Source organism: Nyctibius grandis, chromosome 1 (assembly GCF_013368605.1).
Source record: "Nyctibius grandis isolate bNycGra1 chromosome 1, bNycGra1.pri, whole genome shotgun sequence".
NCBI lineage: Eukaryota > Metazoa > Chordata > Aves > Nyctibiiformes > Nyctibiidae > Nyctibius > Nyctibius grandis.
In genome coordinates, this window is record NC_090658.1 from 27,299,171 (window position 1) to 27,327,153 (window position 27,983).

Sequence of the window (27,983 nt, forward strand, 5' to 3'; positions counted from 1 at the left end):
TCAAGAGAGACTTCAGGGCCTTGCGACGACTGGTTAAAGGGTCAGGAGCACAAGTAGTGTTCTCCTCTATCATTCCAGTTGCAGTGAATGATGAGGGACGAAACAGCAAGAGCCAGCAGATCAATACCTGGCTCTGAGACTGGTGTCACCGGCAGAATTTTGGGGTTTTTGATCATGGATCAGTCTACATGACAGCAGGTCTTCTGGCAACAGATGGGGTACACCTGTCTCGAAGCGGGGAAAATGATCTTTGCACAGGAGTTAGCAGGGCTCCTCACTGAAAGAGCTTCAAAGTGGATTTGAAGGAGGAAAGGGATAAAACCAGGCTTGCTAGATAAAAGCCTGGGGGCGGCACACCAGTGTTTGTGGGACAGTGTGCTAGCGAGGTTCTTTGGTTTGCCATCTCAGTGGAGGTAGGGGATGGAGATCTATGCAGCAGCAAAGATGCAAAGGTTATTGATGTGTTAGAAGCCATGGAAGCGCCTGAGAGTGGTCACATAGGAATTAGGGCTTCTTCCCCCACAAAGGTAGCGGGATCAGTAGCCCAACTGAAGTGCATCTACACCAATGCACGTAGCATGGGCAACAAACAGGAGGAGCTGGAAGCCATTGTGCAGCAGGAAATCTATGATATAGTTCACATCACGGAAACATGGTGGGATGACTCATACAGCTGGAGTGCTGCAATGGATAGCTATAAACTCTTCAGAAGTGATAGGCAAGGAAAGAGGCGATGGGGCAGTCCTGTATGTTAAGGAGTGTTTTGATTGTCTAGAGCTTGAGGATAGTGATGATACGCTTGAGTGTTTATGGGTAAGGATCAGGGGGAAGGCCAACAAGGCAGCTATCATAGTAGGAGTCTTGTTACAGACCACCCAACCAGGATGAAGAGGCAGATGAAATACTCTATAAGCAGCTGGGAGAAGTCTCACGATCGCTAGCCCTTGTTCTCGTGGGGGACTTCCAACTTACTAGATGTCTGCTGGAAATACAGTACAGGAGAGAGGAGACAGTCTTGGAGGTTCCTGGAGTGTGTGGAAGATAACTTCCTGGCGCAGCTGGTGAGGGAACTGACTAGGGAAGGTGCCTCGCTGGACCTGTTGCTTGCGAACAGAGAAGGACTTGTGGGTGATGTGGTAGTTGGAGGCTGTCTTGGGCCTAGCGATCACAAAATTATAGTTTCCGATTCTTGGAGAAGTAAGGGGGGGGGGTCAGCAGAACTGCTACCTTGGATTTCCAGAGGGCAGACTTTGGCCCGTTTAGGAGCCTGGTTGATAGAGTTCCTTGGGAGGCAGTCTTGACGGGCAAAGGAGTCCAGGAAGGCTGGACACTCTTCAAAAAAAGGAAATCTTAAAGGTGCAGGAGCAGGCTATCTCCATGTGCTGAAAGATGAGCCTGTAGGGAAGACCACCATCCTGGCTGAATAGAGGGATTTGTCTGGAACTCAGGGGAAAAAAAAAAAGAGAGTTTATGACCTTTGGAAGAAGGGGCAGGAAACTCAGGAGGACTACAAAGATGATGTGAGGTTATGCAGGGAGAAAATTAAAAGGGCCAAAGCCCAACTAGAAATTAATCTGGCTACTGCGACAAAAGACAATAAAAAAATGGTTCTTTAAATACATTAGCAACGAAAGGAGGTCCAAGGAGAATCTCCATCCTTCATTGGATGCAGGGGGAAACAGTGACAAAGGATGAGGAAGAAGCTGAGGTACTTAATGCCTTCTTTGCCACAGTCTTTAATAGTAAGACCAGTTGTTCTCTGTGTACCCAGCCCCCTGAGTTGGACAAGGGAATCGAGTGAACCCTCAGTAAGTTCACAGATGACACCAAGTTGGGCAGGAGTGTTGATCTGCTGGAGGGTAGGAAGGCTCTGCAGAGGGATCTGGACAGGCTGGATCGATGGGCTGAGGTTCAACAAGGCTGAGTGTTGGGTCTTGCACTTGGGTCACAACAACCCCATGCACCACTACAGGCTTGGGGAGGAGTGGCTGGAAAGCTGCCTGTCAGAAAAGGACCTGGGAGTATTGGTCGACAGCCATCTGAATATGAGCCAGCAGTGTGCCCAGGTGGCCAAGCAGGCCAAACAGCATCCTGGCTTGTATCAGAAATGGTGTGGCGAGCAGGACCAGGGAACTGATCGTCCCCCTGTACTCAGCACTGGTGAGGCCACACCTCGAATACTGTGTTCAGTTCTGGGCCCCTGACTACAAGAAAGACATTGAGGTGCTGGAGCGAGTCCAAAGAAGGGCAACGAAGCTGGTGAAGGGCCTAGAGCACAAGTCTTAGGAGGAGCAGCTGGGGGAACTGGGGTTGTTTAGTCTGGAGGACAGGAGGCTGAGGGGAGACCTTATCGCTCTCTACAACTATCTGAAAGGAGGTTGTAGCGAGGTGGTTGTCAGTTTCTTCTCCCAGGTAACAAGTGATAGGATGAGAGGAAATGGCCTCAAGTTGTGCCAGGGGAGGTTTAGACTGGGTGTTAGGAAAAATTTCTTCACCAAAAGGTTTGTCAAACATTGGACCAGGCTGACCAGGGAAGTGATGGAGTCATCATCCCTGGAGGTATTTAAAAGATGTGTAGATGTGGTGCTTAGGGACATGGTTTAGTGGTGGCAGTGTTAGGCTGGACTTGATCTTAAAGGTCTTTTCCAACCTAAACGATTCTATCATTCTATGATTTTTTTCTACTTAAGTCTCAATCAGAATTTGACTCTTAATACGGAAGTGAAGTGGTTGAATAAAACAAAATGCTGAAGAAGTATTTTGCTTACCTTTCAGAAGACAGTACTCTCTGAAAAGAATTTTAGTGCTCCCAAGCTATTTCTTTGCCAGCATCTTCCATGATCTGAGGGACTCGACATCCTTTGAAACTTTGGAAGCAGAGCAGTGACTACTGTTAGTTGCTTTGGTACCGTTTATTATAACATCTTGAAGTAAGTTTACGATTTGTCGTAATTTCTAGTTCATTTTTGATGTCTTTATTTTAGGAAGGAAGTGCAGATAAAATCTTATGTTCTGCTACACTTAGAACTGTTTCAGTCTGTTTTTCTGTGGCTCACCTATGTGGGTTCTCTGGTGACTAATCGTGTGGTTGAACACCCACTGTACACTTCTTTAGTAAGAGCACTAAATTGGGTTTCTGTCCTTCAAGACATCAGTTTTATTTGCACAAACCCCCTAGGCATGTAATGTATTTGAAATATAGAAATCTTTGTCAAGTTTGCTGAAAACGAAGTATTCTAATGTTGTTGAAGGTCTAGGATATTGTATGCCTTATTGTGGGGGGAAAAAAAGGCAAGCTTGAAAAAAAACAGTATAAGTAAATCCTTTTTTTTTGGTAACACGTAATTTGTTGAGCTTTTTGTTTTAAATCTACTTGAATGAAGAGTCCAGAGAAGTTTTTTTTAATGTAGCTGCAGCTACTTACTTTAAATTGAAATTACGTGAAGAAGAGAAAGAAGGGTGTGGTTGGAACAAAGGCAGTTTACCATGATGTTACAGGTCCCTTCCAACCAAAATGATTCTATGATTCTATATCAGCAAATACAAAGATATTAAACAAATAGTTGTTCCAGTTAACACAATTAATAACATAATAAACTATATTTTAACATAAAAACCTGTAACTTTTGGGTTTGGGAAAAAGTAGTGAATTACTAACTGATGCGCAGCTCTAGTACCTTATATGTATGTTTGGAAAGAAAAGCTATCATTATCACAGGACACACATTTTCAAAACTTACCACTGTCTCTTACAGCTTGGCTTCAGTTTTTCCCCAGTTAGCTAATCAAGGCTGATAAAGAGTTGGAAATAGATTCTCGGTTTATTGTGGTCTGTTTTTTTTAATCCTACTTATCTTTTATTCACACACTTGTATACTTGACAGATGTTAATGAAATGCTTCTTTTGAACTCAACAGATACGATTCTGTGAAAATTATCAGAACAGAGATGAATCCATTATCCATAAAAGACATTTTTTTACCACTTTGATCTTTTGACAATTTGGCTTTAATCCTGGTCACCATACACTGGCTTTCATTTTACGTTCAGTTTATGTCTAGCTTTTGTTCCAAACTAACAGATAAAGCTGAGTGCTATTCAGTCTGAAAAATTTCAGACTGTTTATGCTAGCAGGTGACATATGACATGATATTGGCAGACATGTGCAATCCGAGTGCTGGGAGGAGTTAATTGTTTTAGTCTATTGATCTGGAATTTGTGTTCTCCTGTGCTGCTGCTTCGTTATTTCCCAGGTTTCTGAAGTAGAGTTGCTTGACTGCTATGAAGAACTACCATTGCAGTGAAGAGGGTTACAGCATTGTTAATTTTTGGCATCTTTTGACTGTAGAGATGCCCTGGTTAAAAGTCATGAAGAGAGCTGAGTGGTTTGGACTGGTGGGTCAGCTTCCCTGGGCTTGTGACCTGGCTGGGAAGATCCCAGTTGTGTGTCTCTGACCCCGTGGGCAGCCAGATTTCACCGCTCCGCTGCCTCGGATATGCACAGCGCTTAAACTTGCCCTTCCTTCTCACAGCTTGAAACGTAAATGCATTTTCTTTACATGTAATTGCAGAGGATTACTTGAATTTTTGTATTTTTTTCCCTTTAAAAATAGGTATTCTAAAGGTCACTTTTGAATATCTAGTTAAAATGGAATATATAGGGAGTCTGGAAGGGGGCTTGTTTCTTAGGGGTGTTGGGTTTGGGGTTTGGGGATTTTGTTTGGGTTTTTTTTTCCATTGTTTTTGTTGTATTTTACATTTTATTGCACATTGAGTGTGGCACACTCAACTGTGACTGACCAAGATTTTGTTCTGGAGTGTAAGAAAGCCTGGTATATTTTTCACACTTGAAAAAAAAAAATCTGTCAGTGCAGTTTTTCCTAGACATTGATGTATCAGTCTGTGTCTAAATGTTTTAATCTCTGTTTCGAGGAATGAATTATTCAAGAGATCTGACTTACATGTAATTGTTAGTAATTTTACAAAAATTGTTTTTACTTTGATTCAAAAATCTTCATCTCAAACTTAATTTTGCATGCTGTTTGTTGGAATTAGGAAGCAGTCTGCGTATCTACCATCAACATCCACTTTACTGAAAAACAACCCAAAAACTGCCGTACGGATCCTTTTTTTTTAATTATTATTGCATTCATCATTGCGTGGAGCAGCGCACATTGCTGTCATGAGGATACGTTGATATATAGTTTTATTTGTAATTTTTGTCCTTGGATGTAAGCAGGAACTAACACTTTTTGTACCTAGTACAGGAAATTATTCTAGGTACCGTCAGTGAACAAAATAGCAATGTGCTCCTTGCTTGAGAAAACTGAACATTTTTTCCCCCACCATCTTATGAAGTTCCTGCAGACAGTTCCTGTCTGTAGTACCACTGTTCTTTACACTTTCCACTGAATACTTTCCCCGCTGAACTGAGAATTACTGCTATTATGTCTCCTGATTCACGTTTCTGGAAAGCCACGCTAGTGCTGGTTGAAGAGGCATTGATCTATTACGATGAACAGACGGAGATGTTAAGGTCATGTGCAGTTCAAGAGTGAATCATAGGCCTTGATACTATGCATCTCCACAAAGAAGATGACTTACTTTGTCACTGAAAATAAAAGAAGCTAATAATTTCAGTCTTCTAATACTGAAAGTGCTTTTTAAGCTGATGCACTTTTGTTCTTGCATCTAAGTTACATATGGGGGTAAAAATCTCTTGAGCTTTAGAGGTTTTGTGCAGTATATTAACTTTTAAAATAAAATCTGTATTCCATATTGTGTATGTTGCAAATAAAATGGTCTTTAAGAAGTACCAATTGGAAGGAATCACGCTAAGTCCATTTACACAGAATTTAGGAAGAACAATGATCTTTGCAGTTTCTGTATTTAAGTGTCTTTACTTTCTCCAGATTTCCTTTATTCTCATTTCTGCCTGGGATATTTTGCATGCTCCTTTTGGCTTTCCTGATCTCCATTTCAGATGTGGCCACATGCTGCTTGGTGCGTTTGAGGCAGTATACGGTTAGTGCAGGTCAGCCCATTTCTGCCTCCAAATAGTTCTGGAATCTAATATTCCCTTGGTGGGTATTTCTCGTATGTAAAGTGCTTGTTTAAAATAAGAATTAATTTTGCCTCTCAGCCTGCCTGATAGAGCTGCAATGTGACAAATGGACCAAATGCTGGTATTGTTCAAATGATACATCTGTGGGAGTTTGCCCTCAGTGCACAGAGCAGTTGATTCTGCCCGACTGCTTTTTCACTCCTCACTTTTATCTTCCATGTGTGGCCTCATGTCTTATCTGTCTCACACTATTCCAAGCCTGCTATGAACACAGACCTGTTATTTTCCTGTCAATTGTGTCCTTCGTGCTTGTTGCTAAAGTCAGAGTGGCTGAACATCACGACCCTGTGAGATGCAGTAACAACTTGCTGTTTGTGAAATGGGAATGTGGCACAGAGATGGGGTCAAAAGTGACTGCTGATTTTTGGATGCTTAATGTGAGATTAGCCTGAGGATTTTTTCAAGGCATGTAATGCTTCAGATGGGAAAAACACAAGTTTAGCACTCAGGGGAGGAGGGGGCAAAACTCTTTTCTGAATAAGACCTTAGAAGTAAGACAGGCACGTGAAAAAGGAGACACACAGTGGAAAAGGGTGAAATGTCAGGTTTGAGTAAAATGCCCTGTATTTTGCTGACAGTCTGTGGCAGAGGCAGGTCTGGGAGCTTATTGCCAGGCTAGTGTTCAGCTCTTTAAATAGAAGAGCCTTCGCTTCCCCCATCTTCCTTGCAATCCCCTCCCACATTCACTGCATAGTTTCAAACTTCTGCAATGAGTGAAGTGGGCATCTGACAGAAACAGCCTTCTTCACATATACAGTCTTGATTTATCCCCAGAGAGAGTCTGTAATGTTCACTGGATGTGGCAGATGTTCTAGAGTAAACTATGTCAGAAACTTCATAACTATACCATAGTGCATGTACTTAAAGGTTAATACCTTTTTAAGATGGAAGGGGCAGCTGAAAACAAGCTGAAAAACTTGATTTTTGAATCCTTACAATTACAACCCTTAATAACTTAATAATTCTTTCAGTATAGAGAGGAATTCTGTCTGCAACTTCTTTGAACTTCGGAAAAAACAAATTCAAAGCAACAAACCTTGCGTGGTATTATCTGAGCTGTGATGGTTTTGAACAACAGAGTTGAAATGATCAGATGTGCTGTCCCACAGCTGTTGGAGCTACCAACTTCCCAAGGCTAGCTGTAATCTCTCTGTGGGTCACAACTGGAAAGAGATGTGGCATGTTGCTGAATTAAAGTATTTGCTGGCAGTAGAGAAGCTGACTACTATCAGAGTGTATCCTTGCCTGTCTTAGTGTCCCAGGTCTCGCGTCTCCAGCTGCCTAGGTTAAAGCTTTCATGAATGTACGTCACTGGATGTAGGCTAGATGGTTGTCCTGAATGCTGGGGCTGCTGCCGTGTGATAGCAGGTCCACATCTGAGAGCTTTTGGTTTTTCAGATGGATCTTTGGATACAGCACTAAAACCTTGTGTTCTTCAAATTTTTTTTTTTTTCCTAGGTCAGCCAAGCCTCCGAGAAGCTATCTCGATGTCCTGTATAACTAATGGGAGTACAGGAAGCAGGAAAACAAGCCACAGTTCCTCTGTTTCTGTTGCCAGAAAAGAAACTCTTTCATCTGCTGCAAAAAGGTACCCACTTGTCATTAAAATTGAATTTTTTTTTTTTTTTTTTTTTTGAAAAAGCAAACAGAGCAAGAGTTTGATTTTTGCCTCTGCATGACCCTCAGCAGAGCTTCCTGAAGTCTAGTAAGGCACAAATAAACTTTGGAGATGTACCAGTGTTGTTGGGCTGCTTACAGCAGGGTTCTAAAAAGAATTCATAAATGGAGAGTATTTCTATAGTGTATACTGTCCAAAATGCATTCTCGCTAAGGGGCAGAACGGGCAAATGTATTTCCAATACAAACGGAAAATTTTTCCTTCTTGTATTCATCTGCATCTCTATTTTTCTTCAAGGAAATTAAAGGACAAAACTGACTTAATTGTCTGGAGCATAAATAGTAGGCAATAACAAAATAGCTATGAAACAATAGTGAATTGTGTAAGATAAAAGTTTACATTTTTGTGTAGAAAATCTTAATCCAGAATATGACTACTTAGTCTTTATGAAGAATATATGTATCAGATCTCAAATGTGTGGAAATAACACTGCTTGAGTATTTGTAAGTTAAATGAGCTAAGCACCAAACAGTAGCTGTTTTTCCTCCATGTAATGGTTTCAGCTGCATACGGTAAACAAAGTGTTCGTATAACTACTTTCTTCTATGAGTCTGTTAGTGATTGCGTGACTTCTTTAGTCAGTAGGTTTTGTACCTATTCATATTAGCTAGGAAGAACAGGCTGCCAGATAAAGCCACAGGGCGGAGAATACTCTAATGTACAACTGTGTTAAATTATGTGAACAAATTCTTGGCCTCTGTAGAGTACTCTGGTAACTCCAGTGGCTGATTTATCTTCTAGTGTGGATGTAAATACTGTGCTATACAACAAGACAGGGAAATGATATACTTCAGGGAATAAAAATGCTGCGTGCAAATATAAACTGTATGAGAAGAAGACAGAAAAAGCTTTAGTGTCCTTTGGCATTTGGAAGGCAAGGGTAATGCCCTGCTCTTCGCTCTTCTCCATTGCGTAGCACTGCATATCTTTCTTTTTACTGAATCCTTATGTTTACTTTTCAACAATAAATCGGAAAGTGATCACTGTCTCTGTCTGCTAGTGTGACAGGCACTGGGACGAAACACATTCCTGCAGGAAGGTATTTCTTAGCACTTTTCCATTAATCTTACCCCTGTGGCTCTTGGCACTTTGATGAGAGCCAGTCAGATTCCCGTGGTGTTCAGCTTGCATTTGCGCTGAATCACCTTCTTGATTCATTGGCTGCTCAACACTTGACTAGAGAAGAGGAGCACAGTGGAGTGGCCAGCATCCCTTTCATCTGAGTTAAGGTCTTTAAAAGGAGACCTGGATAGGCCAAAAGAGGAAAACCTTAATACGCAGAGGGCAGCTTTGCCTGGACACACAAATAACGATCCAGGGGAGGTTTTGGTGCTTCCAGTGCAGCTGAAGATACGCGACTCCCTTCTTCAAGGCTTGTTTTAGGAATGCCTGAGTCCTCTCTTTAGTTATCTTTTCCACCAGTTTCTTTCACTCTCCTGTCTTTATACATTCTTCTGTGAAATTTGTTTGATATTTGGAAGAAAATAGACTTGTCGTTTTGTAAAATTACCGGCTCAAGAAAAGTGAAAGAAAATGTCTAATCTCAGGCTTCGTCGATGTGTTTTTTTAACAACAGCAAAACTGTTCAGTACCGAATAGTGTTCCTGGTAGAAACATAAGTGAACATCAATGGTAGTCCCATTTCCTTAACAAAGTTAGGGTAAACTTGTCTATTTCTAAGACTCTTGTCATGGTGAAGAGGAGGGAGGCCAAAGGAGAATATCATCTGTTTCTAAGTTGCTTCACCTCAGCTTGTCCAGTCTTTCCTTCAGGCTGGAGGTTGAACTGGTGCAGCAGGTGGACATGGTCATCTGTTGATTTAGAATTATGCTTTAGTTACCAAACAGACCCCATAGTCTGCCTGTAGCTTTTCATGTTTTAAATATATGTAGCTATACATTTAGTCACAAATAACAGAAGGCCTGCTTGTGTCCAGACTGTCATTGTTGTTGAAGTTTAGTACTGTGTTTCGTGCAGTCTTAATATTGTACATTTCTGGGGCTCTGGCCTCTGTAGACCTGCCATATCTGAGAATTTCTTCTATGAATATGCAGTTTCATTTCCTGGACTATTTAATCCTTGTTCTACCAACGTGAACACTGAGATCACAGAGATGATCTGATAGCTCAGTAGCTGCACAGCAGCAGCACATCTCATTTCAACAAAGGCAAGCTAAAATATCAGCTATCGCTAAAAGCAGAGCCCAGGAACGTACCACAAACAACAGGTAGATGATGTCCCATTGGCACAGATGAAGTTATGTACATCTGCACCATTGACCCCAGCCGTAACCGATGCCTCCACCCAGACAGAGCTTCTGAAGGGAGAGGCTGGAGTGCAGACCTTGGGCTGTGGAAAGTGTATTGATCTTTTGCCTGGGGCAGGGATGGGCAGCAGCAGACCTGGCTGCATCAGGTGTGCCCAGGTGGAGGACCTCCTGCAGCAGGTGGTTGAGCTGCAGGAGGCAGTGAGGAGGCTGTGTAATGTCAAGGAGGCTGAGAAGGAGTTGGAAAATGGGGTTCAAGTGCAGTCTGCAGTGGCCCCACAGTCCATGGCCAAAGAGCCAACCCCCCTCCTGCCAGTGGCACACTCGGAAGGGGCGATAAAACTGCAGGAGAATGGAGGGTCCTAAAGACAAAAATCAGCAGGAGGAGGCAACTTCCTGCAAGGCCTGAAGCGCCCCTGCAGGTACCTCCCAGTGGCACACACAGAAGGAAAGGGGGATATAAATGCAGAGGATTGAAAGGATGCAAAAGCACGGACCAGCAGGAGGAAGAGACTTCCCCCGAAGCCTGATGTGCCTTTGCAGAACCGCTTCAGTCCTCTGCAGTCTGAGGAAAGACCCGCCGCATTGGGAGAAACGCTGGAGCCCAGTAAGGCAGCCCAGTGTGCCCCCTGTATAAAGACCAGTTCTACCAAGAAAAAGCGACGGGTGATAGTGGTAGGTGACTCTCTACTGAGGGGCACAGAGGCACCCATGTGCTGACCTGATGCACTCTCTAGAGAGGTATGCTGCCTACCAGGGGCTCGCGTCAGGGACGTCACGGAGAGACTACCGAGCCTGGTACAGCCCTCAGACTATTACCCGCTGCTGTTTTTTCACGTGGGCACCAGTGATACAGCTAAGAGCAGTCTGAGACATATCAAGGAGGGCTACAGAGCCCTGGGAGCAGTGGTAAAGGACTCTGGGGCCCAGGTAGTTTTGTCATCGATCCTTCCAGTCAAAGGGAAGGGGACTAAAAGGGACAGTCATATTAGGGAAATCAACACATGGCTACAGGACTGGTGCCACAGCCAGGGGTTTGGCTACTTAGACCACGGGACTTGTTTTGAGAAACCCGGTCTTCTGGCAGCCGATGGGGTCCATCTATCAGAGAATGGGAAGACCATCTTGGGTCACAGGTTAACCAAGCTGGTAAAGAGGGCTTTAAACTAGATTTGCCAGGGGAGGAGATCCTCAGTCCATCCCAATTCAGCCAGTCTGATGCCAGGGCCAGTAATAGGTGCCCAGGGACTGGAGAAGGATGGCAGGTTGGCAGGAGAGCGCCAGAAGAGCCACAGATAGGAATTTTAGGCTGCAAGGCAGCTTTGTCCAGGGCCCAACTGAAATGCCTCTATGTAAATGCACGGAGCATGGGGAACAAACAAGAGGAGCTAGAGACGCGCGCATTCTTGTAAGACTATGACCTTATTGGCATCACAGAGACATGGTGGGATGACTCTGATGACTGGAGCATTGGAATGGAGGGATACAGGCTTTTTGGGAAGGACAGGCAGGGGAGACGAGGAGGGGGTGTTGCACTCTATGTCAACGATCAGTTTGAGTGCGTGGAGCTCTGTCTGGGGATGGAGGAGAAGCTAGCTGATGGAAAGCTTATGGGTCAGAATTAAAGGGCGGGCAGGGACGGGAGACATTATAGTGGGTGTTTGTTACAGGCCACCTGACCAGGAAGACCAAGCAGATGAGGCCCTCTACAGACAGATAGATGTAGCCGCACCTTCACAGACCCTGGTCCTCATGGGGGACTTCAACCACCCTGACATCTGTTGGAAGGACAACACAGCTGGGCACAAGCAATCCAGGAGGTTCCTGGAATGCGTGGATGACAACTTCCTTCTCCAAGTGATAGAGGAGCCGATGAGGAGAGGTGCCATGCTGGACCTTGTTCTCACCAACAAGGAGAGGCTGTGGGGAACATGAAGCTCAAGGGCAGCATTGGCTGCAGCGACCATTAAATGGTAGAGTTCAAGATCCACAGGGCAGTAAGGAGGGCGCGCAGCCAGCTCACCACCCTGGATTTCCGGAGAGCAGACTTTGACCTCTTCAGGGACCTGCTTGGGAAAGTCCCTTGGGATAAAGCCCTGGAGGGAAGAGGGGCCCAAGAAAGCTGGTTAGTATTCAAGGACCACCTCCTCCAGGCTCAGGAGCAATGCATCCCAACAAAGAGGAAGGCAGGCAAAAAAGCTGGGAGGCCTGCGTGGATGAACAGGGAGCTTCTTCATAAACTTAGGCACAAGAAGAAAGCCTACAGAGGGTGGAAGCAAGGGCAGGTAGCCTGGGAGGAACACAGGGAAATTGTCTGAGAAGCCAGGGACCAGGTTAGGCAAGCTAAAGCCCTGATAGAATTAAATCTGGCCAGGGATGTCAAGGACAACAAGAAATGCTTCTATAGGTATATCAGTGATAAAAGGAAGACTAGGGAAAATGTGGGCCCTCTCTGGAAGGAGACGGGAGACCTGATTACCCGAAATATGGAGAAAGGTGAGGTACTCAACGACTTTTTTGCCTCAGTCTTCACCGGCAAGTGCTCTAGCCTCACCACCCAAGTCCCAGAAAGCAGAGGCAGGGACTGGAAGGATGAAGAACCGCCCACAGTAGGAGAAGATCAGGTTCGAGACTATCTAAGGAACCTGAAGGTGCACAAGTCCATGGGACCTGATGAGGTGCATCCACGGGTCCTGAAGGAACTGGCAGATGAAGTTGCTAAGCCGCTATCCATCATTTTTGAGAAGTCGTGGCAGTCTGGGGAAGTTCCTGCCGACTGGAAAAGGGGAAACATAACCCCCATCTTCAAGAAGGGGAAAAAGGAAGATCCGGGGAACTACAGGCCAGTCAGTCTCACCTCTGTCTGGCAAGATCATGGAGCAAATCCTCTTGGAAACTATACTGAGGCACACAGAAATCAAGGAGGTGATTGGTGACAGCCAACATGGCTTCACCATGGGCAAATCATGTCTGACAAATTTGGTGGCCTTCTACGACGGGGTTACAGCATTGGTGGATAGGGAAAGAGCAACTGATGTCATCTACCTGGACTTGTGCAAAGCATTTGACACTGTCCTGCACGACATCCTTGTGTCTAAATTGGAGAGACGTGGACGTGACAGATGGACCACTCGGTGGATAAAGAATTGGCTGGATGGTTGCACTCAGAGTTACGGTCAATGGCTCAATGTCCAAGTGGACACCAGTGACGAGTGGCGTTCCTCTGGGGTCGGTATTAGGACTGGTCCTGTTTAACATCTTTGTCGGCGACACGGACAGTGGGATTGAGTGCGCCCTCAACAAGTTTGCTGACGACACTAAGCTGTGCGGTGTGGTTGACATGCTGGAGGGAAGGGATGCCATCCAGAGGGACCTTGACAGGCTTGAGAGCTGGGCCTGTGCAAACCGCATGAAATTCAGCAAGGCCAAGTGCAAGGTCCTGCACGTGGGTCAGGGCAATCCCAAGCACAAAGACAAGCTAGGCGGAGAATGGATTGAGAGCAGCCCTGAGGAGAAGGACTTGGGGGTGGTGGTTGACAAGCTCAACATGAGCCGGCAGTGCGTGCTTGCAGCCCAGAAGGCCAACCGTGTCCTGGGCTGCATCAAAAGAAGCGTGGCCAGCAGGCCGAGGGAGGTGATTCTGCCCCTTTACTCCGCTCTTGTGAGACCCCACCTGGAGTACTGCGTTCAGCTCTGGGGCCCCCAACATAAGAAGGACATGGAGCTGTTGGAGCGAGTCCAGATGAGGGCCACAAAGATGATCAGAGGGCTGGAGCACCTCTCCTATGAAGACAGGCTGAGAGAGTTGGGGCTCTTCAGCCTGGAGAAGAGAAGGCTCTGGGGAGACCTTCTAGCAGCCTTCCAGTACCTGAAGGGGGCCTACAGGAAAGCTGGAGAGGGGCTTTTTACAAGGGCAAGTAGTGACAGGACGAGGGGTAATGGTTTTAAACTGAAAGAGGGTAGATTTAGATTAGATATTAGGAAAAAATTCTTTACTGTGAGGGTGGTGAGACACTGGAACAGGTTGCCCAGAGAAGTTGTGGCTGCCCCCTCCCTGGCAGTGTTTAAGGCCAGGTTGGATGAGGCTTTGAGCAACTTGGTCTAGAGGAAAGGTGTCCCTGCCTGTGGCAGGGGGGTTGGAACTAGATGATCTTTTGGGTTGGAAGGGACCTTAACCATTCTATGATTCTGTGTTGTGAAAATTTCAGCCCTGTAGTCTGGAACTGACTTGCAATAGAGGTATCGAAACACTTTAGAATAAAAAACATGCTGCATACCTTGTATATCACCAGAGTTGGAAACAGGTTTGTACTTCGTATTGCAGATGACTGTCACAGAGACCTGTTTGATCATTTTCCTTATGACTAAACATTCTTCTGAAAACAACTTCTGGTAAGAATAGTCTTCATGTTTCAGAATGACCACCCTGCAAAGTAGCTGCCAATGTGTTGTGGTCCAAAGGATGAAACATTGTGCTAAGTGAAATTAGAGAATCTGCAAAATTAGGACAGATAGTAATAGCTCTTAACTCACATGTAGACTGAAGAATTGCCTCATCAAGATGGGATTTGGAAAGAATTTTTGGATGCATTAAATGACTGCTTCCCAGAACAACTAGTCTTTAGAAACCCACAAGAAAAGGTGCTGGTTTTGATTTGCTTTCAGTTGTTGCACAAGACCTAGATGAAGAGGTATTAGTGGGAGAGCCACTCTATAATAGCCAGTTATAATACAATGAAGCTGAAGATTTTAGCAGAAGTGAGCAAACCAAATAAATTCAGCACAGAGATATTCAGTACCAAGACTGCCACATATCTGCATAATTTACTTTCAAATTAAAATGACAGTGAAAAAAAGAAGCCCACTTGCAACCTGGTGGTAGATAAAAGCACTGTGTTGGAACCCAAGTATACCTTGTGCTGCAACCCAAAGAGAAACCAGAGTGGTCCAGTGATTCTCGTGGCCCAACAGAGAAGCTGAGTGAACTTAACGACAAAGGTGTGAAACAGATAGTCCACAGCTGACAAGCTCAGTGAAAACATTGAAAAGATTCCCACACTGAATCTGTGGTTTCTAGGAGATGGATCAGATGAGCTAAATGAGTTTGGGTAAGAACACAGAAAATATGAGACCGAATTGATAAGTTAGATGATATGCTACTATCAGCAGGTGGCATTCACCTGAGCCTGCTGGAGGAACACAGAGGCGAATTGCAGGATTGCTGGTGTGTCATTGTAAACAGGATGTTACCAAAAATGTGGTGAAACGGACTGCAGATAATGACCTCACTGATGAACTCTTTTATGCTACCATCAGAGACAGAACATGGTGCCAGGTGAGACGTTCTGACCAAGTAGGACCATTCTTTGTAGACTTGCAAGCTAGAGTTATGGAAGTCATTACGTTTGTGTGTTCTCTATCCTGCTTCCTTCCTCTGTTTTACTATTATTAGATTGTATTTTGAAATCCTGAAGTAGAGGGAAAAGGAAAACTGGAAGCATGTCTTCCTGAAAGATGATTTCTTTAAAAAAAAAAAAAAAAAAAAAAAGAAAAAAAACTCTGTCCTAGTAGATGGACTTCGTTGTGAGAAATCCTTCGTTTACGGGAGAGGGAATGCAAAGATCTATGAGTGTACCTGTCGGAGTAGGAATAGAGAGACTTGTTTTCTTTAGTGACAAGAGATTCCAAGAATTTATTTCTCTGTACTGCATTTCTTGCTACAGACTGCGAAAAGATCAAGACTTGCATAGGGTGCTTTTTCATCCAGCAATGCAAGCTAAGTCTTCTGATTGAAAAGTAATAATGATTTTTAGGCTTCTAGTTGATTAAGGACTTCTGGCTATAAATTATTAACCAAAACCCAACAGTTCTTTTTGTTCTCTATGATCACATATTTGCCCTCAAGAAATGTGAAAGCTCTTTCTGTTTTTCTGAAAAGAAAATGTAACTTTGATGGATTATATTGACATTTTTAACTAGTTAATATGGTTTACGGAAGAAATCCTGAGTGATCCTTATAAATGTATTTTGAGTTTTATATTATTTTTCATGTTTTGACCTCTTCAGTGCTTCTGTGGAAGCATTTAGAGAAATTGAACTCATATAAGCATTGAGGGCTTTGTCTCAGTGGTAGATGATATACTTTAATTGAAGTAACAAACAAAACAAAAAGAGGGTCTTATGAATGTTATATTAAAATTGGGGGCCCATTTTTATTCATTTGTTTTGAATATTGTCTTACTGTTTTTCATTGTGTTTTGGGGAAAAGTAAATGGAAACACAAATAATTAAGATTTACAAGTGTTCGACGGGGAGGAAATTGGTGTGAGGGAATAGAAATCTGAATTCTTCCCTTCGGAAAGATACTGTTTCTTTTTTACTTCTCAAGTTACTTTGGACCTAAGAGAAGAGTCCTTCTTTTTCCTTTTCAGCCAGTGTTTGTATCATGCTTTTTTTGTTTAGTGAGAAATTTATCTTGGAAGATGTTTTTTTTAATCTTAAAAAAGAAATAGGTCATGTGCTACAGAATACTCTTTTCGGGTCCTGCTGTTGTTTGTGTGATTCAGTATGTTGCAAAGCATGCTATTTTATATAAGAGTTTTTTAATTAATCTTTCTGTTTACTTAGTGGACCTTTGGTTAGGTTCTTAATGAATTTAAGGTTGTTAGTGACGTGTTTGAAGCTGTTCCAAATGTTAACCTAATAAATACAGCACTATGAAAATAAAGATGTGTTCTTAGCTGTTGTTTACTGAAGGCAAGACAGTCTGATGTTAGTCGACTACAGATAAAAACAGTGATGAGTTTTCAGGGATTATTTCCTTCTCTTCTGGGGCAGCCAGGGAGAGCCCAGGGACCAGCAACAGCATTTCACTCTTTCAGTGATGGTGCAAAGATAAGTGGTACCATGCATGTCGAGAAATACAGAGAGAGGTATGGTTTCATGGTGGGCTTAAGCCAGTCAGGAGATAGTGCAAGTCACACTCCTGCCTTTCACTTGCACTGAGCCTTGGGCTGGCAGCACGGTAAGGTAGTCAGTGGGCTGAACCAGAGGATGTTTTGTACTTTTTTTTTCTGAGGGACAGCAGACTTGTGGTACATCAACTTGTGCCAGCTTTGAATGCTGGAGAAGCACCCACGAATGAAGGACATACTCAAATCAAAGTTGTATTCACTTCAAAATCAGAGTAAACTTTGTGCAACTACACAGTAAAAATAAGTAAATAATCTTCTGTGCCTCCCTCACCTTTTTATTTTTCGAGCTTGCCAATAAATCTTATTTCAGCAAAACACTAACTTGAAGAGAGTGAGTAAATAATCAGTGTTCTTTCGGTGATTATATCTAGTAAGTTTTTACATGCTTCTCCCGTCTTTTCACAGAGGGCATTTTGTCCCACCTTGTTAATTTATCTGCTTGTTCTCTTTTTTTTTTTTCTTCCTTCCTCGTGTTATACTTTATTTTACAGCGGTACAGAAAAAAAGAAGGAAAAACCTCCAGGACAGAAAGAAAAGAAAGAGGAATCTCATTCTAATGATCAAAGTCCACAAACTCAAGCATCACCTTCTCCCCAGCCCTCCTCACAGACTCTCCAAACACACAGGCAAACTCAAGAAAGCAAGAGTTCTGCTCCAGCTAAAAGGTTTTCACAGTACCACAGTACAGAACTAGAAAATGATTGTAATGATACTGAGTTCATATTTGACAAGTCATGTGCAATAGTTCTAATCTCATAATCAAGTTAATAAATGTTTGATATTTTTTGTGCTAGAGAAGGTACATTCAACGTGCATTGCAACAGAGCAAATACATAAATATGCAATTTTTATTTGATTAAATTTTTAAGATTACAAAGGTTTTTTTGTTATCTGATTGAAAGCCTGATACAGTAGATCACCTCTGCTCAGTCATTATTCTAAAATATTTAACGATGACTCTGACTTGATCCTTCTCAAAATACACTTCATAGGTTTTTTCTGACATAGCTGAATTGTGGAGTGTATTTTGCACATAGCTATTTACTACATCTCTTAACAGCATTTCTTAAACACTAGTATCATTGCAACTCTTCCTTTGGGAGTTTTTCTTCTCAAATTATTCTGTAAAGTGACTGCAGTTTGGAGTTTTTTTGCGGCCCTTCTGTTTTCAGTTCCTGCCAGGTTGCAGGGTGGTTCGCTTAACTCCGATTCTTTACATGAGTGAAGTTCTGGTTTTACACCCAAATCATAGAACTGCTTGACTTGAGTGAACGTAGAAGTTTATTTAGGATTGCCTGTAAGTTCCCACTCGTTTTAGTGGGAATTAGGCATGGAAAAAATTGTACTTTTTTGGTTTTTTTTCAATGGCTTTTTAAAGTCAAGGAAACTGATTTTAAGATTTGGGTGATTATTTCTGAGTTTCAAAACGATGCAGATCACTCAGTATGGTTTCTTTTTTCTTTTTTTTGGTTCTTTGTCACCTTATTGTTTTGGAAGGCATGAAATTTTCTTCTACTATTTAGCGTTTAGGAGACTGAAACAAGCTCTTAAATAAATGAAATTTATTCTTCTGAAATTTACTGTAGTTCACAAGATTGTTTTCTTGCATTGCTCGAATTCACAGCTCTAATAAATATTTAAACTTTCACTTGACTGATGCATGTTATAACACTCCATAAAGGCTCTGTCTCCATGTCTTGCACAAACTCTTAAGTTGTCTGAAGCTGAACTTGCGGCCTGTTGTTCTCCTGCCTGGTATCTCACTATAAAGATGTTTGTCTGAAGTCTCGCTTACTAATCTTTTGCAGTGTGGGGAAAAAAAATAAATGCCTTTTTTGTCGCCTAATGGTTTAACTTGATTTGATTAACTTGTTTGTCGCAGGACCTTTCAACCTCTTGAAGTGCTGTGGAAGGAGCTTGCCATTTCTAAGGTTGCAGCTCAGGACTTACTCCTGCAAAAAGCATTTCTGACAGGATGAAGTATGATACTGTTAGCAGGACATATGCAGACTCTAAATCAGCTGGTTGAAGAATAATTTGGGCTAGATCACTTTTGAACGTGTTTTCCATGATTAAGATGTGTGTGAAATTAATCTACTAGTGACTGCAAAACTTGCAGGTTCTCTTTAGTGTAAATCGGCTACAATAAGATTGCTGAAAAATTATATCAGAATTCATGGATTTAATCGTCTGTAGTATTGGGCCAAACCTAGCTTGCCTTATTCATGCAAGAAATTTGCAGACGTTTGTTTCAAAAAGATTAAAGCCATTAATGTGGTTTAGAATGTGCTATCTGCAAAACAGGCATGTGAAACTGTAATCTGATAGAACTGTTCTGCCTCAGAAATCAGTGTGTTAAAGCTGGTGAACAGTTAATCAAGAAAAAAAGTTCCACTTTTCTTTGTTAACTTCTTAAGTGATTTTTTTTTTAATAATTTATTCCTTAAGGCTAATATACTGTAGCCTCATCTTTTTTCCTCTTTTGTAATTCATTAGCAATAGTAATGAAGTATAGAGTTATTTTGTTCAAGTCTTTATGCAATAGCATGTGGAAATGGAAAGGAATGGATAAAACGTTTGGCAGCTGTCTTGCTCAGTTGTTTTCATTCATCCAGTTAGAACTTTTTGACGAATCTTTTTTTCCTGTTTTCATGCTTCAGCTTGAAGGAAGACCTAGCTCTGCTTTTGTCTCCTGCTGCTTGATCTATCAGTTGCATACCAGTTCCAGTTATTGTTATCTTATTATCTTGTCACTTTAAAATATATTTTTGTTTCTTCTAGCATAAAGAAATCCTTGACTGCTGAAAAACCTCACAGTGCTTGGGAGAGTTCAGATGACAGTCGTAACAAGCTTCTGAGGGTAGCATCAACATCTAAATTAATATCAAAAGTGGCAAAGAATGCAGACAAGTATGTATCAGTTTGGTACATAAAAGCAAGTGAACTTTAGAGTCCAAATATTATGAAATTGCATAATTTTAGTGAACTTATTTATGTATATGCTAAGACCATTTGCATCTTTGTTTTTATCAGGAGTAATTACTTGCATAACCTGGCAATGTGGCACACCAGGGGCCTGTGAAAAGTTAAAATTATTATAAAATGGGAATGCATGATCTGAGTGTAAATATATTTTAGTGTTGCCCATTTGGGTTAGCGGAGTTATGCTCTATGACTTAAGATTTATGGCGTAATGCCACTGTTGTGAAGCTTCCAAACAGTTTTTTCCTAATTAAAAGTGATTTGAAAATGCAAGTGTATTTCCTTGAAGTTAATTTACTGGTTTTGATATAGTATGTGTGTTTCTAAAGTAGACTGTAATAGTAAGAATATACTTTTATGGTTTCGGGTAGGTCTCTCAAATTAACTGTTTAACAGCTTCCTGATTGCAGGTTCTTTATAATACGCAGGGATCTTCTTTTAAGCTTCACCTTCAGCAGGTGATGTGCTGTAGCCCATCATCCCTCTCATACTCTTCTTCAGCAGCAGGTTTTCTCAGTTTGTGGCCTCCAGTGGAGGCCTCACCGGGGATGAATAGCCCAGAGTAGTTACTTCTCCTGCTCCTGTCAGCGCAGCGACAAGAATTTGCTTTTTGCTGTAACTTCATGTTGTTGATCCCTATTGTGACCCACTTCTTGTCCTCAATACTCTTTGCCAGTTGGGCTTCCCACTTCGTATTCACACACTTAGTTTCTTTTTTTCACTTTGTTGAAATTTTGCTGAATTTGTTGAAATTGTTGTGTTGACTTTTTGACTGACCTCTCTCCTGTTTGCCGAGATCCCCCCAGCATGCTGGCAGCTTCTCCCAGCTTGATGGCATCTGCAGATTCCGTACATCTGCTCATTAAGCTTCGTTCAAATAGCCATTAACTGTTCCAAGACAGAGCTACCTGAAAAAGCCTCCCACTATGACAAACAATACTCTTCAGACCTTTCAGAGTAATTTCCAGTCTTTTTATGATCATGTCTGTAGTGCTCTCCTTAGCTTGCATATAAGACCATCAAATACATACTTAGAGTCAAGAGTGGTGCAAGTGCATTCCTTCTTTCCTAGGAATGGGAAGAACAAAAACATCTTAAATTAATCTTGGGTGTGGATATCGGCACATTTGCTAAAAGCTTTATGCTTTGCCTGAAGAGTTCTGCAGACCAGTGAAGTGCTGTGTTTGAGGGATTATGGGTTACATATTTTGCAAGTATTTATTTTCCTTTTATAATTGCTTTCACTGTTGGAATTTAAAAGCCCTTTGGCAATCTAGATTATAGCAGGGTACTGCTAGATAATATTTTGTAATGAAAAAACCCTCTGTCTTGATGGCTATTTATCAAGTTTCTTTTCTTGGTTTTTGTTATGTACTAAAATATCTTCCGCAACGTGGTATATACTTCAAATTTGGTAATAATAAAAAATAAATTCTACTTTTATTGACATTTTGTATATTGGTTCAGACATGGTCAAAATAGAGGTATCTTGTTTCTTTTTCCTGGGATTCTGCTTATTTTCTAAAAGGCTTTAAATGCTGCCCTTTTACAGTCTCTAATGTAGAAAAAAAATCTAACAAAAGAGTGGACAAGGAAAGATTAGGATTAATTCTTGTTAAAGAAAGTTGCCTGTTCACAACTTGAAGCTATTGTATTTTAAAGTATTTTGCAAAAAATAAAGCTTCAAACATTATCAATTGTAGGCCATCATCTGATTGAAGACTGGGTATTGTATTGTTTGTGTACCTTGTTCTTATGCTCAGATTTATAACAAAAGCAGTATTTGCATTCAAGAGCACACATTAATACTGATTGCTTACTCACATCCTGGGTGCCCAGTTTCTAAAAGAATTGGTCGGTATTGTGCAAAGGCATATTGTTAAATTGCATTTATCATTCCCAATTAAGAAAGGTTGGCCTAAATTGCTTGAAGTTACCCCAGTCTCGTGCAAGGGAATAGAATTCAGCCCCTAATTTGGGCCCCAGGACAGAAATGTTTTACATATGCTTTGCACTACCAGCCGAGGATATGAACTTTTAGTAAGCTCGGTCTTTAAGCCAGCACTAAGCTGTAAATCAGTCTGATAAGGCATAAGAAGTAAGAGGGTTCCCACGGCAGCCCATCATTCAGTGTTTTTCAGGCAAGACTGGGAATCCAGTTTTAATTTTTCATTTGGCAGTGTGGTGAAGGGTGATTGTACCAGTAGCCAGAGATGACTTTCCTCATGCATGTGCTTGACCCTTTGTCACTGTTACAAAAATTTGACCTCCATCCAGCTAAAAATACTGGATGCCGCTCATACCTTCGTTGAATTTCAAATGAATTCAAGAGGTTTTTTTATGCAGTACATTCTCCTATCAAGGAGCGTTATTCTGGTAAGAAGTAGCTCTGATGCTGGAAATTAGTATTTCTTCCCACTTCACAGAAAAGGACTGAGGTTTTTTGTGAGTAGTTAATGACTGGTTCTAGTGAGGAGAGACATCTCAGCTGCACTCCTTGAAAGACTTTGTGTTATACGTCTAGTAATGCTGCATGAATCCAGTTTAACTGGATTCTGCAACTTGCTTACATTTAGTCCATGTGTCCAACAGGGTTAATTCCTAGAAAAAAGCGTGTTGTTGTATGCTGACAACTTATTTTGACAGGTGTTAAATGCTTTGCATGCAGGCCTGAGGGTGTTTGGCAGCTTAAAACATTTGATTATTACAAATTTACTCTCTCAAAATGGAATTTTCCATGCACAAGGAATATACCCTCCATAATTTATTTTTAAAAGCTTGTTTGTATTTTGTTGTTATCACAGTAATTCTTAGGAACCATTGCCATAGAGCCACAGACTTTAAGTTACTGGAAAGATAGAGTGAACTGCATAAAATAATATATGGGTAAAAATGCACTACGATGACCAATATTAGTTATTTAGCATCCTATACTACAGTTACACTGTACACAGAATCTGATGAGATTGCCAACTGCAATAATAAGTAAGAACTAGATGGTATTGGCTTGATAAGCATTTCACATTATTAACGATATTATTTTGAATTTTTTCCCTAGGCACAAAGATGTTATCGTCAGCCAAGGTAAATAAAAACGTTTATTTTTAAATACTGGAAGAAGTTGAAAAGATTTGCTTTTGACTGCATAGTATTTCCTGTAACGAATACATTGGGACGTATGCTTATGAAACAGAGATACAGAGCTAAAATAGCATTAATAATTACTCCGAGAATTTTTCTGGCCAAATGTTACTCAAGACCTGTATAAGGAACTTGAAAATATGGAGAAATGCCTCATCAAATTGGATCTTTAGGAAGGACAGAAATTTTTGGTGGGTGGTGGGAGGATTCGTTTTACGTTTGTGAAACAAAAAACCTTTTTTTATTATTTTCTCTGTGTGTATCTACATAAATAGAGAGAGGTTATGAAAACAAAAATCTAAAATTTTGACCTATGTGCCAGTCTTCATCCAAGCAGGTGTGAGTGAGACTTTAGAAATAGTTTTAAGATATTTTATTTCTGTCCCATAACCAGCAAAAATGTCAACTCGTGAAAAAAACAGCCAAGGTAAGAATTAAGCTGTGCCCTTTGGTCGCTTTCTAATTTAGCGCTCTCACAAATCTTTTATATGGCTTTTCACCATCAAAGAGCATCAGTGCATGATCTCTTAAAGAATTTGAGCATTTAAATAAATATTTCAACTTTCTTATTATGGAAATATATATGCATATGCACATTGCAATCTATGTGGGGGTTATTTGGGGGTAGTCTAAAATAAATTACTACACGCATAATTTCCTCAGAGAGGAATGTGTGTTCAAATAAGGTTCTAGAAGTCTTGCATTGTTGCCTAAGATATCAGAATATTAAGAACTGCCAACTAAAAGATTTGTTTTATCTCAGCTTTGTGTCTTGCCGGTATTACAACATATGCACACTGATTAGACAACAACAGAGACTGAAGGTTTTAATAGAGTCTAAAATGAAAAATGAGTCTCTTCTAAAATGTATGTCTTTGCATATTCTGTGGCTACCTGCTGCTGCTGGCTTGTTCAGACAGGAAAAAGAGCCAACTATCTGAACGTGGTGGGACGTGACAACAAAACAAATCCACTTCTTATGTTACAGAACTACTCTGCTTTGATGTCCTGCAAACTGTACTGAAGCATGCAGTTTCAACACTAAAGCATGTAACCCAAGTGCATGCTGTACACAACATATATCTATGTACAGACGTTCTGTCTTATGCTTTTTTGCTGCTAATTAACAAACCTGTAGTCTCCAAATTCTGCGCTGTAAACATGATTACATTGTACACAGTTTGATTACTTTTGATCTCCCCTGGATTTTCCTTCAAAAAGAAAAAAACACTCAAAGGTTTTTGGAAGTTAATATATGAATTGTTGTAATGAAAGCAAAATCAACTTGAATCCGATTGCTTTATCTTTTTCTAATTCATAGAGAAATTACAGATTTAAAAATATTCTAAATTGATTCTTACCAAAAGCATCCTTCAAAGACAATAGGGATAAAAGAGGGTGCATGAGCATCAGGAACAAAGAGGAGATGTTTCTTTACGCCAGGTTGCTTAACACCAGCTGTGGAACGGTACATATGTGCAGCAATGGTTACTGTAAAAAGAAAACTAATCAGTAGCGTCCAGACCGGCTGCAGTTTAGCTTTACAAGAATTAAATAAAACCGTTGCATTAAAAATACCCTTTCTACCAAACACAACTTTCACAAAGCCAAGTTGCATACAGCTAAAATACCTTCAGTACTAATTCTTTCCTTACAATGTGCTTCTACAATTCTACGTGTTCTGCCAAGAATGGGCCGTCCTTCAGTTATCTCATCCTTCTAGCTATAACTTACGTGGCCTCGGTACCCTGCTATCTGTGGTGTTACTCTGCAGATGATGTGAGCTTTCACTGAATGATGAACGGGTACCTTCCATGTGTGCCGTGCCATAGTCTGTTCTGAGCCCAACTGGAATGAAAGAGAAATATGATGCAGATGACAGTGGCCACATGTGTAAGGAAGATGGAGAGAAAGTCTTGTCATAGAAAATGCATTTACTGACATTTTAAACACATATAGTGGCAAAACATCATTCTTCCTTTAACATGGATGGAGTTGCAATTAGCAGGATTCGGCCTCCAAAGTTTTTTTTTTTTTAAGATGGTCCAATGAATGTATTTTATGACAACTTTTAGAGTGTGTGTGTGTGTGTGTGTGTGTGTTTGTAAGGCTGTGTTAGGTTTTGTGTTGTGTTTACTGCCACAGAAGTAACCACCTATTAGTTACTGTGGTTACAGAGGGTCCCTTGTCCTTTCTAGTATAAGCTTAGCAATACTCAGCCAATTCTCTCTAGTGCAATGTCTTCTTCAGGGCAGGTGACTTTAGCCTGTTTTCTGCTGGATAGTTGCCACATAAATAAACCAATTCCCAGTTGGCACCTTGACCCAACTAGTCAGAAAGTTGGAGAGTTGCAAAGGCAGTTAATGTGGTTTCTGGAGGTAAATCCCGTGCAGCTGGACAGAGTTGTCTTGGAGAGCAGGGTGGGATGAAGGGTAGCCTTTGCTAATGCTGTTTGTGTGGGACCTTCCTGTTCTGCAACCCAAAGGCCTGAAAAGTTACAGCTGCTTTTAATGCTCCTTTGTGGCTTGCCAGCCTTTACCTCTAGAGGCTAGCAGTCTTTAGCACACTGTTAATTACGTTGCAGCAGCTCCCCTGAGCTGCTCGTTTCACTAGGCTGTATGTGAAACACTGCGTATGCCCCTGGCACACACCTCCCACGCCAACGATTGTGTCAACGTGCTTCCTAGAAATTGTGTGAAGGAGACTCTTGGGAAGACTGCTGGTGTGCAAACTGTCAGGATTCAAAGCAAATCTACGTAAAAATACTTCATTGTCTTTATACACACATAAAATATATTTGGAAACAGTGAAATTGCAAATTATCATAGCAAAAGGTGTTTGCATGGGATAATAGGATGGAAGGTGACGATTCTGTGTAGCTTTGAACATCCTGGAATCACTTGGTTTCCTTTTTTTGATTCAGCTGTTAAAGAAACTGCTTTGAAACATGTCGGTGTAGTACAGTACCACAAAATGTAGAGAACTATGCTTTTGCATGTTTAGTTCTTAGAATCTTATTTTTCTAGCAGCAGCAGTTACTGCAACATTATCTGTGTTGTGACCATCTGTGCACGTTCATTGTGATTTCCGTTGACAGTATGTATTAGCTATAAAAGTGAAAGACTCGAGGAGCAAGGGAGAATCTTAGATGAGCTTCAGTAGCAAAAGACATTAGCTTCGATGTCTGAATTGGCTTTGGTATGGAGTCCCCAAGAGAGCATGCTACAGGTGTTGCATGTAAATGTCAGCAAGACCTGGGCAGTTCTCTCCTCCTTGCCAGCAGCTGCCTCACAGGCAGTCACTTGAGTTTCCTCTATTTAGCACCATGCCAAGGCCATGCGCGTTACCAGTGTTTGTCACGTACCTTCTATCTCAGTACCCAGTTTTGTTCCCTCAGTGCCTTTATCTTTCCCACTTGGGTTGAGCTGCATCTACTTCACCTTAAGGTTAATCCTGAGCTTTATGCAACTGGGTATATGCCGAAGCAGAGGTAATACAGCCAGGAACACTTTGGTGATGCCAATCCAGTGAGGGAAGTATTATACACACTTCCATACATTTGCTGAAGAGACTTTTGGGTTTAGGTTTTTCAGCTTATTTTTGAACATTCATTTGTTTGTCCTTGTAAACCAGGACAACCTTTTTATAATAAAATCCAGTACTAAGGAGGTATTAAAATTCTGTGAAAATCCAATAAAGCTATGAGTGAACTGAGCAGGTGCTTACTACAGCCTTAAAAGGACACTGGCTAAAGTTATTCTTTTAAATTGTTCACCAGCAGGTGTTTATAATTGCTTATAAAAGCCATCTTGCTTTTCACTTCAGCAGAGACATTTTTAAAGTATTAATCATAAAGCATTAATATTTTTATACCCAGAAGTTAAAAGACCCTTGGTTATTTTAAGAGAAAAGGTATATTTTTTTCACTGAGATTCCATGTTCGAGTTTGGTTTTCAGTGATAGCAGCTCCGTATGTGAATCACTTGTTCACTTATGAAGTAATGAGACATTTAGACATTTTTGGATGGCAATAAAAACCATATGTGAAAGAATTAATGAAAAACATTCACTACATTCCTAAGTTTGTTTCTTTTTAGATTGTGCTTTATTAGTTTCCAGTACTTTTTCTTCTGTTAGTTTAACTGTGCTGTAGTTCCATCTTCACAGAACGGGGCAATTGTGAAGCACACAATGGAAAAATTTATCCTGCTGACAGTGTGTCCTGTACTCTGAGATTGCAAAATTCAGTAACTACCTCAGATCAGTTTTTTCATCAGGCACACATTTTCTGTCAGATGCTTATTGAAGGTGCTCACGCACCTGAGGGCAAATGGAGACCTGGTCCATCTCGTTATTATTGGGTTGCTTGCTCTCATTCAGACACAGTGCATATTATTAAAAACCATAGATACTGTCAGAAAAACAAATTGGTGTTTGGGAGTTTTTATCATTGATGCTTGGTGAAGTCACAATTTTATTATTTAAGCAGGAAGCATTTAGATACAGTCTTATTGAGCTTGTTTGTGTCCAGGACTCCTTTTTGAGCCCTTTTTTCTAATAAAAAGCTAGAGTTTAACATTAAATTTGAATTATTTCAGTGCAAATGGTAACTGCTTTTAATACCTGGATTCTTAATGTCACCTGGTACATGCAAAACCAGGGTTTTAATTATAATTTACTTATCAAGTTATATAGAATTAATAACCAAAGATCTATTAAGAAATCACAAGGCAAAGCTGTAAAGTCATTCCAAACTGAGGCAGATCTCTCATCTCATCTGCTTTTTTCGACTGTTTGATTTGCACTGCACCATGCATG

General features: G+C 41.2%; 1 protein-coding gene across 1 annotated transcript in view; it reads left to right on the top strand.

The window, feature by feature from the left end:
- The window catches only part of EML4 (EMAP like 4), a 182,996-nt gene that overhangs the window by 103,625 nt on the left and 51,388 nt on the right, over positions 1-27,983 (top strand). The window contains exons 3-7 of the mRNA XM_068398931.1: positions 7,583-7,712; positions 17,534-17,707; positions 19,824-19,952; positions 23,083-23,108; positions 23,560-23,592. Of these exons, the coding sequence (XP_068255032.1) occupies positions 7,583-7,712; positions 17,534-17,707; positions 19,824-19,952; positions 23,083-23,108; positions 23,560-23,592 (492 nt within the window). The remainder of the gene's footprint in view (positions 1-7,582; positions 7,713-17,533; positions 17,708-19,823; positions 19,953-23,082; positions 23,109-23,559; positions 23,593-27,983) is intronic.